The sequence below is a fragment of the Athalia rosae genome, chromosome 3 (assembly GCF_917208135.1).
Source record: "Athalia rosae chromosome 3, iyAthRosa1.1, whole genome shotgun sequence".
Lineage (NCBI taxonomy): Eukaryota > Metazoa > Arthropoda > Insecta > Hymenoptera > Athaliidae > Athalia > Athalia rosae.
Window position 1 is genome coordinate 426,598 of NC_064028.1, and position 12,676 is coordinate 439,273.

Sequence of the window (12,676 nt, forward strand, 5' to 3'; positions counted from 1 at the left end):
TACGATCAATTTTAAAAAATAAAAAATTTTGGTCAAAATTTGAAAAAATCGTAAGGGGTACCCCTTGGAAAAATCTCAAATTTTGGCCAAAAATTTTTATTTTTTAAAATTGATCATATGGCACTTTTCTTACGTATTTTGACCTCAGGAACACGAATCCGTTGTTCAAATTGAGCTACGATTTTTTCCCTTCGAGATATCCTCAAATTTATGCCAAAAAATGCGATAATTCGGTGATAACTCGGTCATTTTTGGAGATAGATCAATTTCTCTTTCGGATTTGGATTCCTGAGCTCAAATTACATTAAGATAGACTAAAAAATCAATTTTTTATTTTTGACCCAAAAAAGCTGAAAATTGGCGATAACTCGGTCAATTTCATAGATAGATCAATTTTTCTTCCGGATTTGGATTCCTGAGGTCAAAATACGTAAGAAAAGCATATTAAACCCAATTAAAAAGATGATTTTTTTTTTGCTCAAAAGTCGAATTTTTTTTTGGTTTTTCAAGAGTAATCTCACGTATAATAAGCTTCGAAATCCAAATCTGAAAGCTAAAATCATCTGCTCGTGCAATCGATCGAGTTATCGTCAATTATTCGCTGTTGGGAGCAGAAAAATTACAAGACATATCGAGTGGTTTTAGTCGTAGACCAACTTTGATTCGTCGCATGGGTCGAAATATTCGAATTTCTCAAATCAGCAGAAAACCCGAGCTGTGCTGGAGTCAGCGTAGCCAGCAGGGTAGCACTTTGTTGTGAGACGTCACCTTCGGGGCTTAGCAGAGGTCACGCCCCACAACAAACCGCGCGCCCGTGGCTACCAGACTCCAGTTGTAAGCTCGGGTTTGCTGCTGAATTGAGAAATTCGAATATTTCGACCCATGCGACGAATCATACTGGGTGTACGACTAAAACCAATCGACATGTCATAATTTGTCTGCTCCCAACAGCGAATAATTGACGATTACTCGATCTCTTGCACGAGTAGATGATTCTGGCTTTCAGATTTGGATTCCTGAGCTGATTATACGTGAGATTACTCTTGAAAAACCAAAAAAAAATCGGTTTTTGAGCACGAAATAAATCATTTTGACCTCAGGAACACGAATCCGTCGAGTAAATCGAGCTAGGAATTTTTCCCATCGAGATATCTCAATTTTTCTGCTTCGAAAAGTGATAAATTGGCGATAACTCGATCAACTTTATAGATAGATCAATTTAATTTGTGAACTTGGATTCCTGAGGTCAAAATACACAAGAATAGCATGGGAAGCCCGATTTAAAAAAATGTTGACCTTTTACCCCAAAATCAAACAAACTCCAAGGGGTATCCTGAGGTACACGCTCATTTCGTAATGGCAGCACGAATTCAGAAACACGGGGCTGATCTCGTTTCATCTCGTCAACGTCTCGTTTCAATGATGACAATAAATACCGGCTTTGTACGACACGGATATGAAAATTTGACCTCTGAATCGATAGTTAATATCTCGTTACTCACGATCACCAACAGGGTCAGCAGCGGTAAGGGCGGCAAGTATCGAAACGAGGGTGAAAACTAGTCGTATATTCATCTTGTTCCGTATGTTCGGGCAGCACAACGGTACGTCTCTTCGTGTGCACGAATAAAAGTCTTCTCGGATCGGACATTAACGTGTAAATGCGTTGCTCCGCGTATTACGTTTGCGCGATTGGTTTCGGTTTACGCAAAGTAGGTTCGGTCCCCACGTCTCAACCATATCTTATGTGGATCACAGCAGCCTCGGAAGACACGGTCCGTTACCGGGAGTAACTGGTTAGGATACTTCGGGCCTTTTACACCTTGCGACGACACGTAGACTCCGCCGATGCCGTTGCTGCTGCGACTTCCTCTCTTATTTTCACTCACCGAGCGCGATTATTATTGTGAAATAAAAGCGAGAGATTTAATTTTTGCAACGCGACATTCGCCAACCGCGTTAGTTCCGACAAGTAGAAAGTATACCGATCCGCGTGGCCCAATTCGTTCGGAGCATTGTAACCGATTGCGAGAAACGAACGCGACGCGCGATGACGAAGATCTCTCGGGGAATTAATCGATAATCACCAAGTAATACCTTATCACTTATCGCGACAGAGCGTGTTACGATCCGTTGCAACGGAGTCTCCGGAATCCAGACGTGCGGATTTAAGAAACGCATTATACAGGGGTCAATCTTGAGGTCGCAACTTTCCTGCTCGATGAAACTGTGCCCAACTTTCAACGGAAATATTCTCATGTATATTAAATAAATAGGACACACATCTCTCCGTACACGTATGTAATATGCGAAGTCCAGGCTGCGCAACGAGCGCCTCGCACGAACATGAGGCAGACAATAGGTCGCACGTAATATTTTCATCGTAATAGCTAGTCCGAGGCATCCGTCTCACGTTGCACCGGGAGGATAATATGTGGAATCAGTGATAACGAGGGGGAAGTATCGCGTTACGCGATTTCATATCGATCATAATAGAAATCGTGAGTCCTCGCGTCGACTGGACAGCAATTGGGAGCCTCGAGTGGATTTGTGCGGGGGAGTTCTCCACGATTCCCGACGATGCCCCGAGTGGCGTTTACACATGAAAAAATAATTTATTACAGTACTGCGCACGGTACAAAATATTTGGTATATGATATTTATGATATTTATACATCGTTTCGTTACGGGATCAGGATAGAAATACTCTTCCGATTACTGCTGAGGCCAACAAGGTCAAGCTGCGCGACATTTTGTCGTTGATACCTCTCGAACCGCTCGCTTTGTTCTTCCCTGAAAAAGAAAACGGGACGACAGTCGTGGGATTGGCGCATGTATACCATTTTATATCGAACAAGGGTCTTTTGTTCCAAACTCACATTTTTCAGCGTGATACGCGTAGCAACAGCACTCGCGGAGTCGCGTATATTCCGCACAGTCTTCCGCACGAACTCTGCAAAGTTCCGGTCCGATACGGCAGACGTGGGGCATGAACTTGAAAACCTCTGGAAATAACGCGACTGAATTAATTCATTGTCAGTTGAAATCGGCAGGAATTCCTCTCCTTTTGTTTATCCGTTTTGTATACCGAGAAGCTGAGGCGTGACAAAAATTTAATCTCAGAATCCGTAGCGCGGACGGCGGGGAAGTTTAGCGAATCGATGAAATCTGATATGTTTTATTTGATACGGAGCATTTGAACGTGGCTTATGCCAAGCGTCGACCACCGCAGCCATCGAATGTTCGTCGACGATGTCTACTCGAGGCTTTCCGCGCAAAAATTCCATACGCCTGTACTCGGGGTACATTTTAGCTGTTCGATTCAAAGGGTGACAAATTGAAAATGACAGTTCCTAGCTCAAAATCGAATCGACTGACGATAACCAGCTGCGTAGATCGTGGGGTGCTCGTTGGTTTTCCCTGTTGTAACACGGGGTCGTCTATTATTCGTCATGATCGACGAATTTTTACAAGTACGTATAAATTGTACGGAAGGCGTTCATATCGTAATCACATCCGGCGTGACGCAGTCGCAGGTTTCACAGTATCCGCACGTTCGCGAGTCACCGGGTATAGAAAAACTATGACGAAGCCTACAGGCGTACGGCACGATGATCGAGCATAGTTTCCTGGGCAGGTGACTGCCCCAAACGAGCACCTAGCGAGGGATTTGAGCGGAATCGATCCTACGTAAAAGAGAACTGAGGAGAGGCGTGAAAAATAATTTACTGTTATCAAGGGTTTCACTTCTCGATAAACATCGTTGAATCGACTCGAACAAGGTCGATGAATATTGTCATAACTGTTCGTTATCATCCTCTGTGAATTTGGTAAAAAAAATTCTGCAGTTCTAAGCCATCGCTACGCACTCGGATCGAGTCCCCGTGCCAACTGCTCAAACTTAATTATTTATTCCTTCCCCGTCCGGGTAGAGTAGAAGTATACTGGCAGCGGCAAATGTACGCGGCGTGGTATACGTTGGCATCTTTTGGCAATCCCCTTGACACGAAAGCCTTCCTTTCAGGTATCTGTGGATCCGCAGGAACACGGGCCAGTCGGGCGAGGGAAAAACATACACAAACGCCTCTCCGCAATGTGCTTTGCCTGACAGATAAAGGCACCGCATCAACGGCAGTTGGTTGCTCAACACTGGTCGGTGACATCTGGCGCATGGCGTAAAGTTACATAGAATACATAAGATCGCCTACCTACACTCGTAGATTCTTGATCCGAGAACGAAGATGTTACTCTTTATTTCCGACGTGGTACAAACCTACGAATCTAGGCTTCGAATGAAACGGAAAAAATGACAGAAAGACACGAACATCACATAGGAGGGGAGCAGATAGTCCGAGTCACCTGCGTGCGAATGATTCTGGATCATTTTTCCAGTATGAAAAATAATTGATTATTTTTTCAACGATTAAATCATTTTTTGTTATTTATCAATTTTTTGCGCATAAGCTGATCATTACCGATGACATTGCAACACCTGAAATTTCTATAATACCTCACGGTTGGATGGGTCATTCCAATAACAGTTTTTCATCGACGATTCGCAACGCTTTTCTTGTGGCAATGGCAATGAGAAAAATGGAACTATTGTTCACATTGAGCATAAAGAATTATTACGTAATAAGCGGTAATCGTGCTTGACTTTAGCAATCAAAAGTCAGCTCTGCGAGCGTTAAATGTATAAGTTTGTTGAAAATCGGGATCTATAATTCTCACCGTCATCGGGTCCGTTATCACAGCAGCAGTGATCGTTGAGCACCCCTCCGTCGCGGCAATACGTCATCTCACTCGACGTGCAATCCTTACACCCAGGGATCGGCCCTGCGTTGGAAAAACAGCGTCGATAAAATTGCTCAGGCATCGGGAGATTCGCGTCAGTTCTCCAAGTTTGTTCTTTACATTCGTGATCTCGATTTTTCAGTCGAAACTTGCCTGTGCAGGAGTTCTGAGATCGCTCATCCGTTTTCGGCTTATCTCTTATTCGTGTTTGTCATGATAAGAATATATTTGAAATCTAGATCGTGGTGAATTGTAAATACCTACGCTCTGTGTACACATCGGGGAGTGTATTTACAACGGATGATATCCTGTTCAATTTTTTTACCACACGTTTTATGAGCGGAGTAATAAAAAAAAAAAAAAAATCAGACTCACGTTAATCAATGATCTAGCGAAACTCATTTTACCCTATACTACCCATAGTTTACCTTTTTCATCCACTCCCGCTGGTCAAATGCGGCAAGTGAAACAAGATAGTTGTGTAAAATTCATCGGCGGTGGAATTTCTTCGTATAAAATTGAGCCTTCGATACTTTTGGGGCATGAGAAATGAGCGGGAGAGATAGCGATAATTACCAGGATATATTTTGAGTCTCCTCGCCTCCTCGATGGCATCTTTGTAAAGAATTTCATGTTCTATGATATACTCCTCCTCGGGGTGATGGTCAACCACTGTCACTGCTTCGATGCTCCCCAGGATCGCCAGAAACACCCCAAAACTTCCCCAGGTCATGCTAACTTCGTGGTAAACCGCAACCCTTCCAAGGCAGCATCTTCATCCGAACCACTCTCTCACTCGATTCTTCTGAAATGGAAATTCATTCGAATCATCGGTAGATACGCCGATACCAGGATACGATGCACGTGTGTCGTGCATGTGCATGACTATGTATACGTTTATTGCTTGGCTATCGATCGCTCTCCACATTCTATTCCAAGGGTCTGATTCATTCTCGGCTCCTGCGGTAGGAAACTGGGGTTTGAGTAATACAGGGTGGCCCAGAATCGAGGACGATACACTTCTGGGACGAGTTTGAAAAAAGTTACGGGCTGCTGATAACGGACATACGTGACCGAGCACCTACACGAGTTATCGATACGCGCCCGAAAACGATTCCTTCGAGTCATTCGTGCAGCCCAGATGAAGGATGTTCGGGTATATTCACGTTATCTCCGTAGGCATACCGTGCAGATAATAGTCACGTTGGCGACAGTCCTATTTTCATTAGACTACGGAGCCTTCGGAATATCGCGAAAAATTCGCAAGCGTATAAACGCCGGAACTTTCGTGGCTTTCTCCGGTCGTGGAAAAGGAAACCTGCTTTGTACTAACAGCGTCAACCCGTGGAAATTCTTTCTGCAAAACTGTAGTTCCTTCGTACGCGAATCAACAATGCTAATGAGCCCGAGCCGCTGATTACGCCGACAATCTACACGCTCTCGGCATACATTTTTCACCTGTCTGCGAAATATAACTATGATATACCGTCTCCGTTCAACTTGCAGCAATTGCATATTAAAACTAATGCGAGATATTTTAGTTTCGAGCTACGTGACTATTTCGTGAAACATGTACCCTCCGAACGTGCCTAGAGGCTATAATATCTGTGAAAAAAGAAAAGTCATGCACGAATGAACCGTGGCACGAAAAGAAATTCGCTCCGGTGGATTGCGCTGCTTTAATTCTCCGTTTGTGTAAAATAAATAACAACGCGAGGTGATATTCGATGATTTTTATCGTTTTATAGTATAACTGATTATCGTACCTATCTGCAATAATTTTTTGTAGAAATCGAACTCGTACAACAGAACTGGATTACTGGATTGCATCGATGCGCACGTCGCACAGTGAACATCCGTGCTCAAATTAATTTCGCGCGTACGGTTCTGTGGGTTAACTAGAGCAGCAAGGTATTATATTAATTCTTCAAGGTCAACCATGCGGCCAATTCATTATACTACGTATTCTAAAAAGATATTGTACAAAAATTGAGTACACAAAAAATTATTGGGCTATAAAGATAAATTGGATAAAAATTTGAAGCTTGGAGGAACTTTTGCGTGATATACCTGCGGATGAATTAAGTCGAAGATGGCGACGCTTCGTTTTTATTATCGCCAGTATAATATAACTTGTGCGGATTACGAAACGAGTAGGAAGAAGAATACTAACAATGAGAACGAGAGACACTTGAATCGCCGGCTATCAACAGTCTTAGAACAGACGGGTACGAGTGAGTAATTAGCGAATTAGTCCAATTGAGAACATCGGCGGCAAAAAGACCAATGGCTCTATTTTTATCGATATGTTCCGTGACTCCGATGGGAATGCTTGATATCAATCAAGATTCCTGGACAAAAAAAAAAAAATAAAATAATTGAGGGATGATCGTAAAACTGATCGGCACAGTTTGGGAATCGTCACCCTGATCGAATTTTTTTTAAGCGTTGTAATTACTCGCAAAAAATTCCTTCCATCCGCGTTTGTCGGATTGTCCATTATCATTATCGTATGAGTTGTCGCTTGAATTGAAGTATCGCAGGAACTGGCAATGAGTCAGTAGAACCCGGTGTAAGTTGCAAGACACACGAATATAATTAAGGAGTTAATTCTAACTGGAAAAAAGGAGTTCGCAGTTTATCCAATTTGAGGATTACATCATATTATTCTTGTGTCTCACAATTAAAGTGGCGCTCGCAAGTGACAATTACGAATTTAAACTATTCTTCGCAAAATCTATCGCTACATTCGATAGAATCGTGTATAAGAATATGCGTGAAATACTCGTATGTTATGGTATATACTCACATAATTAAAAAATTCATTCAAACTCCTGATTCTTAGGTCAACTGAATTTTCAAATACCAATAATCATTCACTGGGAAATATTAGCATGTCCCATTGAGCTCTCGAATTATCATAATTCACTGCATTGTATAACTACCTACGTTATAGGGAAGTTTGTAATTTTTTCGATGAAATTATACCCAAACTGACGCTGATCCTCAAACTCTTTTCAGCGATAATAATCGTCTATTTTCTGATCAGTGTTTCTACTACAGGTATATTTGTAAAAGACCGAAGGAGTTCTTTGTATGATGCACAAAAATGACGCGAGTTAGTGAGTTAGTTTGACTAACCAGCTCTGCAGACCACGCTGGACTGCGCCACGTTCCCGAGGGCTGAAAAGACTCGGTAGGCCTCCTCAGCAGTTACGACGTATGCGTGTACACGGCACTCGCAGAGTACAATACCTAGGGATCCGTTGGCAAACCCAACACCGAAATCTACGGTATATAACTATCTCCTTCTTTTATAGCTACTACTCTTGGTCCCCTTCGCACTGACCTTCTCGCCAATTTCTGCAATGCTGGATATTATCGGGGAGAATTTTTATCGTTCTTCCTTCGTAGATTTCACCGCAATGGACGCCAGCTGCACGTGGTGGTAGTACGAGCGTATAAAAAGGTGTTCAACGTTTTCTTTGGATGATTCCTCGTTTCTTTTTTTCAATTACATTTCGACACTGTAGTTATCTTGTCGTTTCGACCGAGTATTTAATGAAAAAGAAACGAATGATGCGGTGCTCTACTACTGAGTTCTTCACCTGCGTAATTATGTAGATCGATTTTTCATTGTATTCAAATTATTTCTTCAACACGAGGAGGCCGTTGAAAAACTTCCATATATTTCTTTGTGCTGCACTGCACACGCACATAGGTGAAAAGAATTACAGCTTTATCCAGTTTCCTTGTAGAACAGTCGACATCCCTTGTGTACCAACGTATGCATCTGTATAATAGGTACGTAATCTGCACAGATTAATTCGAGACCAACGTTGTGTTTGTGAGAAGAAAGTAGGAGCTACAAACACGTTTCCGTTCGGCGCAGACCCCTGCATACGTAGGGTGTACGGTAAACACATACCGAGATCTGAGGGGTCCTTTTACGCATAGCCGTATTGATCCTGAACAGATCCTTGTTCTATTTCGAATCATGCTTGCCGCGCCACGCGGCCGATTATGTTTCTGAGACTCAGCGTACCGCGTGCATCTCCCTTGTTCGAAATACTTTTCTTCCATTTCTAGGAGATGCGATAAAAAATAGAAATTTGGGCGGAAATTGATTTGAGCAAATTCATCCCGGTTACTCGAAACAACGAACGCGGACTTCTGACCACTAACCAGTACCCGCATATTATTAGCGTACCACATCGGTATACTGTTGACATAAAATTCAACGGCTATAAGATACTCTTATCTATCCTGCGGCGTATATTTTCTCAGTTTCCTGTACATTCCCAGATAAAAAGTCACAAGGGCAAAAGAGGCATACCTAAAATGAAATTATACTTAGAGTTTTAGCTGTCGGATCGGTGACAGCATTTAGCGAATTTTTGCCATTGTGTTCGATTTTGCTGACGTATCACGCGGTATAGGTACGCCTGGCCAAGCCCTTTGGCTCATAGATCGCGATCATTCATCGTGTCACACCCTACATACGTCCGTTATTGTTGTATATTTGTAACATGGACGTTCTAGGCATGTGTCGAGTGTTCGATCGTTCTCATTCTGTTATTGTTCAAACACGTATGCCTGTACGATGCGCTGTGACGATATATAGGATTATTCGTCGTTATCCTGTTACGTAATTATGAGATGATCAATCGACTTACATAACCGATGATAATATTGGTACTTGGAAGTGGAGAGAAACAGGAGATTATTCAACTTCTGGAGTACTTGAGTCGAGCGAAGGTATAGCAGAAATGGTGGGCAAGTGACTGTATATTAATTTTCACTGACAATCAGTATTTATAGCATTTTTTCACGTATCTGTTCTGACGATATCTTTAAGTTTGCGTATTACAGTCAGTATGATAATAAAGACATGTTGTAAGTCGTCTTCGACGAAGCCTTAAAAAAATACGACTGTCGCTTGGAGGTATTACAATTTCATCTGCAATGCGCTTGATACCTTGGAAATTACGAAAATATATGGTAATCCGCTACGACGATATACGTATACAAGTAATGCGGTATGAACAAGGTCTGGATTAGGACCGAGGAGAACAAGAAAACATTCATCATCCGCATGTTTTGGGATGAGTTTGCGTTAAATATGCGTACAATACATGATTCATGATATACATACATCCGATTGGCGAAGAATTCTAGTCATGAGTTTCGCGGATCCGATTCGAAATTTTTCAACAGCAACAATGCAGCATGTACTCATAATCATGGCACACATTATTCAGGTAGGCGGGACAGAAGATATTCGGAGGACAGAAGACCGGCAGGATGTCTGAAAAGAAAAATACGAAAAGGTGGGGAATTCTGAAATACTTTCAATCGAATGTATTCAATACTTACCGAAAGCTCTCCGACATCCGCAGCAGTATCCGAGAATTATTCCCGGATCGGTGTCACAGTAACGAGGAGGACACCCTGTGCACATTGTAGGAGTTTGAAGCAGCATATCGACTGAACACAAGGAGACGTACGAAAAAATTATAAAAATATTGAACCAATAATTGGCAGAATGCGAACAACTCACAGAGAAAATTATTGAGTCGCTTTTGACGATAGGTTTGGACGACAACTTCTTTTGACTGAAGATTCTCTTCGGCGGTGCAGACAACCGCAATGACAAGGATTAGGATGATTTCTTTCAAAGGCATTTTAGAACTGAGTATAAACCATCAAACCCGCCCTCTTATATTGTCAAAACTTCGTTTATCGACGAGTTTTCACGATAAATGCCCCTCTCTGGTTCTGAACGTCACAAACGCAACAAATTAGTTTTAAACGACTTTAAAATCTAGGGTGTGTTGATTAAACTGTGAATGAGCTCATAAATGCATGACAATGTGTATACTGCAATAATCTAGATAAGAAATATTGGTCAACACGATAATAAACATGAATATCCGAATGGTCAGTTGATGCACCTGAACAGATTCATTTAAAAACTTACCGCCACCCAGGTCGATGAACTATCGAATCGAGTGTGGAGATGGCGGCCATCATTCCGTCAGCAGATGTGAGTGTGGCGAACTTATGGCGACCGAATTGAGAGCGACAATTCTTCCTTAGTAAAGTTCATAAATGAAAACGCACGGTAAGTTCATGGAAAACATTCTATTACCTAAACGATTTCCTATTCAGTCGATTTGTCAGATTGACGAATACCAATCCAAATAATATTAATGTCAACATTATCTCCACGGATAACACGTGGTCGGTGATTTACCCGTTGCGTCTCTGTCTTTGACAATAATTGCATATTTTAATTATTGAGTTATCAAAGGTACGCATTAATCACCGCTGATTGAAAGAAGCTACTCCCAAAGTGCTATGGTTACAAGTAAAATCTTCAATGATGAACTTTCTGTTTTTGCTTTGATTTATCAAGGAAGGAAGCGCAATGAATTTCAAATGACAATTCCCCCGCTGTCGGTGTCGTAGTAGCTACGAAAATCCGGAATACGTGAACTGAACCTCGGCTGTCACCCTGATCCACGTGACGCGTACAGTCAGTGTCAAAAAAATGACGTACAACTATTTACAAATACACGAATGCGGTTGAAATGTCAATAAACTGGGCGGCAGCTATCAGTCGCATTTGGGCAGGGCCCACCGTGGGCTCGTTAAATGTGTGAAGACGCGTTAAACAATAATTGAAATTACGACTTATCGAATCACGATGACATCCCCGAAAAAAGCAAAAATAGAATACAACGATCTTCCTTTAGACTTGAGCGTAAAAAAAACTCCGGAAATCATTAAAATCGAAAACGAAAATGAACTTCTGATAAAACGTGACACTAATAATCTACAGACATCTGAAAAACTCATAGCTGAGGATAATTTAAGCCTTGATGATAGCGGGATTTTCATTATCCCAGCTGTTCCACCCCTACCCATGAACATCTCAGAAAAATTACTCTCGCTTGAATGGGAGCTCACAGAAAAACTCAAGTGCATACAGTTCCAATTACCCGTTGAGTATGTTTACAACCCCATAGAATATGCATTTGATGTTCACGCAAGGTACGTACGAAAGTACTGCCAGACAGTGAAAAAGATATTGTTCCTCGGTATGAATCCTGGCCCTTGGGGTATGAGTCAGACAGGCATCCCCTTTGGTGAAGTTAATATGGTCAGGGATTGGCTGGATCTTACGGGGATTGTTGAAAAACCATTTAGAGAACAGCCAGACAGAAAAGTTACGGGTTTTGCATGTACGAGGAGTGAAATTAGTGGGCGAAGATTTTGGGAGCTTTTTAGGGACCTATGCGGAGTACCAGAAAATTTCTTCAAGTATTCGTATCTGCAAAACTACTGTCCTATTGCCCTGATGGATGCTAAGGGACGGAATATTACACCTACTGAACTAAAGGCAACACAGTTCTCTGCAATATTTCAGCGCAGTGGATTTGGGATAGATGTGATGATTTGATATTTATCGTTTTACAGGGTTTGGAACAGAAGACCTTACACTACATATGTGATGAAGCTCTTGTCGCAACAATAAAACTCTTGAGAGTTGATATCGTCGTTGGTGTTGGTAGATTTGCTGAGAAAAGAGCACAGACTGTAGTGAAAACTGCTGGACTCTCTACACAGGTAAATTCGTAGCATATGCAGAATACTGTTAAATTACTAACAGATGTTCTTGATTGAGAAACTAACTAGAGTTTTTCTTTCATTAGATATTGTGCATTCCACATCCTAGTCCTCGATCTCTGGGAAATGAAAACTGGAGTGAAAAGGCTGCGCAAAGATTACAAGAACTAAATTTATTGAGGTATTTCACAAAGTGAATGCTGTTCTATGTGAATGATGACTGTATAATTATTGGTGGTGCCATATCATC

At 41.8% G+C, this 12,676-nt stretch overlaps 3 protein-coding genes across 11 annotated transcripts; 1 reads left to right on the top strand and 2 right to left on the bottom strand.

Moving 5' to 3' along the window:
* Window positions 1-2,595: 2,595 nt before the first annotated feature.
* LOC105685661 lies at window positions 2,596-9,495 on the bottom strand. 8 transcript variants are annotated; one of them, XM_048652461.1, is made up of 7 exons: window positions 7,604-7,929; window positions 6,561-6,692; window positions 5,371-5,599; window positions 5,223-5,240; window positions 4,732-4,836; window positions 2,880-3,005; window positions 2,596-2,793 (listed from the first exon to the last, which is right to left on the bottom strand). In XM_048652461.1, the coding sequence occupies exons 3-7, from the start codon at window positions 5,525-5,527 to the stop codon at window positions 2,693-2,695; spliced, it is 507 nt and encodes a 168-aa protein (XP_048508418.1). In that variant the 5' UTR covers window positions 5,528-5,599; window positions 6,561-6,692; window positions 7,604-7,929; the 3' UTR covers window positions 2,596-2,692. The 8 variants fall into 8 exon arrangements, with proteins under 8 accessions (XP_048508418.1, XP_048508412.1, XP_048508415.1 ...); XM_048652455.1 differs by lacking the exon at window positions 5,223-5,240 and having other exon boundaries at window positions 4,732-4,947; XM_048652458.1 differs by lacking the exons at window positions 5,223-5,240; window positions 6,561-6,692; window positions 7,604-7,929 and adding an exon at window positions 9,471-9,495 and having other exon boundaries at window positions 4,732-4,947.
* Window positions 9,496-9,502: 7 nt separating this feature from the next.
* LOC110116974 lies at window positions 9,503-10,915 on the bottom strand. 2 transcript variants are annotated; one of them, XR_007277530.1, is made up of 5 exons: window positions 10,775-10,915; window positions 10,355-10,572; window positions 10,171-10,281; window positions 9,950-10,102; window positions 9,503-9,772 (listed from the first exon to the last, which is right to left on the bottom strand). XR_007277530.1 is itself a non-coding variant. In XM_048652463.1 (4 exons), exons 2-4 carry the CDS (start codon window positions 10,476-10,478, stop codon window positions 10,005-10,007), a joined length of 333 nt encoding a protein of 110 aa, XP_048508420.1. In that variant the 5' UTR covers window positions 10,479-10,572; window positions 10,775-10,915; the 3' UTR covers window positions 9,505-10,004. The 2 variants fall into 2 exon arrangements, 1 of the variants encoding a protein (XP_048508420.1); XM_048652463.1 differs by having other exon boundaries at window positions 9,505-10,102.
* Window positions 10,916-10,953: 38 nt separating this feature from the next.
* Window positions 10,954-12,654, top strand: LOC105685568 (single-strand selective monofunctional uracil DNA glycosylase). Its single transcript, XM_020852084.2, has 3 exons — window positions 10,954-12,199; window positions 12,277-12,426; window positions 12,513-12,654. Exons 1-3 carry the CDS (start codon window positions 11,504-11,506, stop codon window positions 12,621-12,623), a joined length of 957 nt encoding a protein of 318 aa, XP_020707743.1. The 5' UTR covers window positions 10,954-11,503; the 3' UTR covers window positions 12,624-12,654.
* The last annotated feature ends 22 nt before the right edge of the window (window positions 12,655-12,676 follow it).

Coding starts and splice junctions, on each gene's coding strand:
- LOC105685661 (XM_048652458.1), bottom strand. CDS start 5,527: ATGACCTGGGGAAGTTTTGGGGTGTTTCTGGCGATCCTGGGGAGCATC. Junction 4,948..5,370: donor GAGACTCAAAATATATCCTG/GTAATTATCGCT, acceptor ACTCCTGCACAG/GCAAGTTTCGACTGAAAAAT. Junction 2,794..2,879: donor CGCGTATCACGCTGAAAAAT/GTGAGTTTGGAA, acceptor TTTCTTTTTCAG/GGAAGAACAAAGCGAGCGGT.
- LOC110116974 (XM_048652463.1), bottom strand. CDS start 10,478: ATGCCTTTGAAAGAAATCATCCTAATCCTTGTCATTGCGGTTGTCTGC. Junction 10,282..10,354: donor GCGACTCAATAATTTTCTCT/GTGAGTTGTTCG, acceptor CCTTGTGTTCAG/TCGATATGCTGCTTCAAACT. Junction 10,103..10,170: donor CGGATGTCGGAGAGCTTTCG/GTAAGTATTGAA, acceptor TTTTCTTTTCAG/ACATCCTGCCGGTCTTCTGT.
- LOC105685568 (XM_020852084.2), top strand. CDS start 11,504: ATGACATCCCCGAAAAAAGCAAAAATAGAATACAACGATCTTCCTTTA. Junction 12,200..12,276: donor TTACACCTACTGAACTAAAG/GCAACACAGTTC, acceptor ATCGTTTTACAG/GGTTTGGAACAGAAGACCTT. Junction 12,427..12,512: donor CTGCTGGACTCTCTACACAG/GTAAATTCGTAG, acceptor TTCTTTCATTAG/ATATTGTGCATTCCACATCC.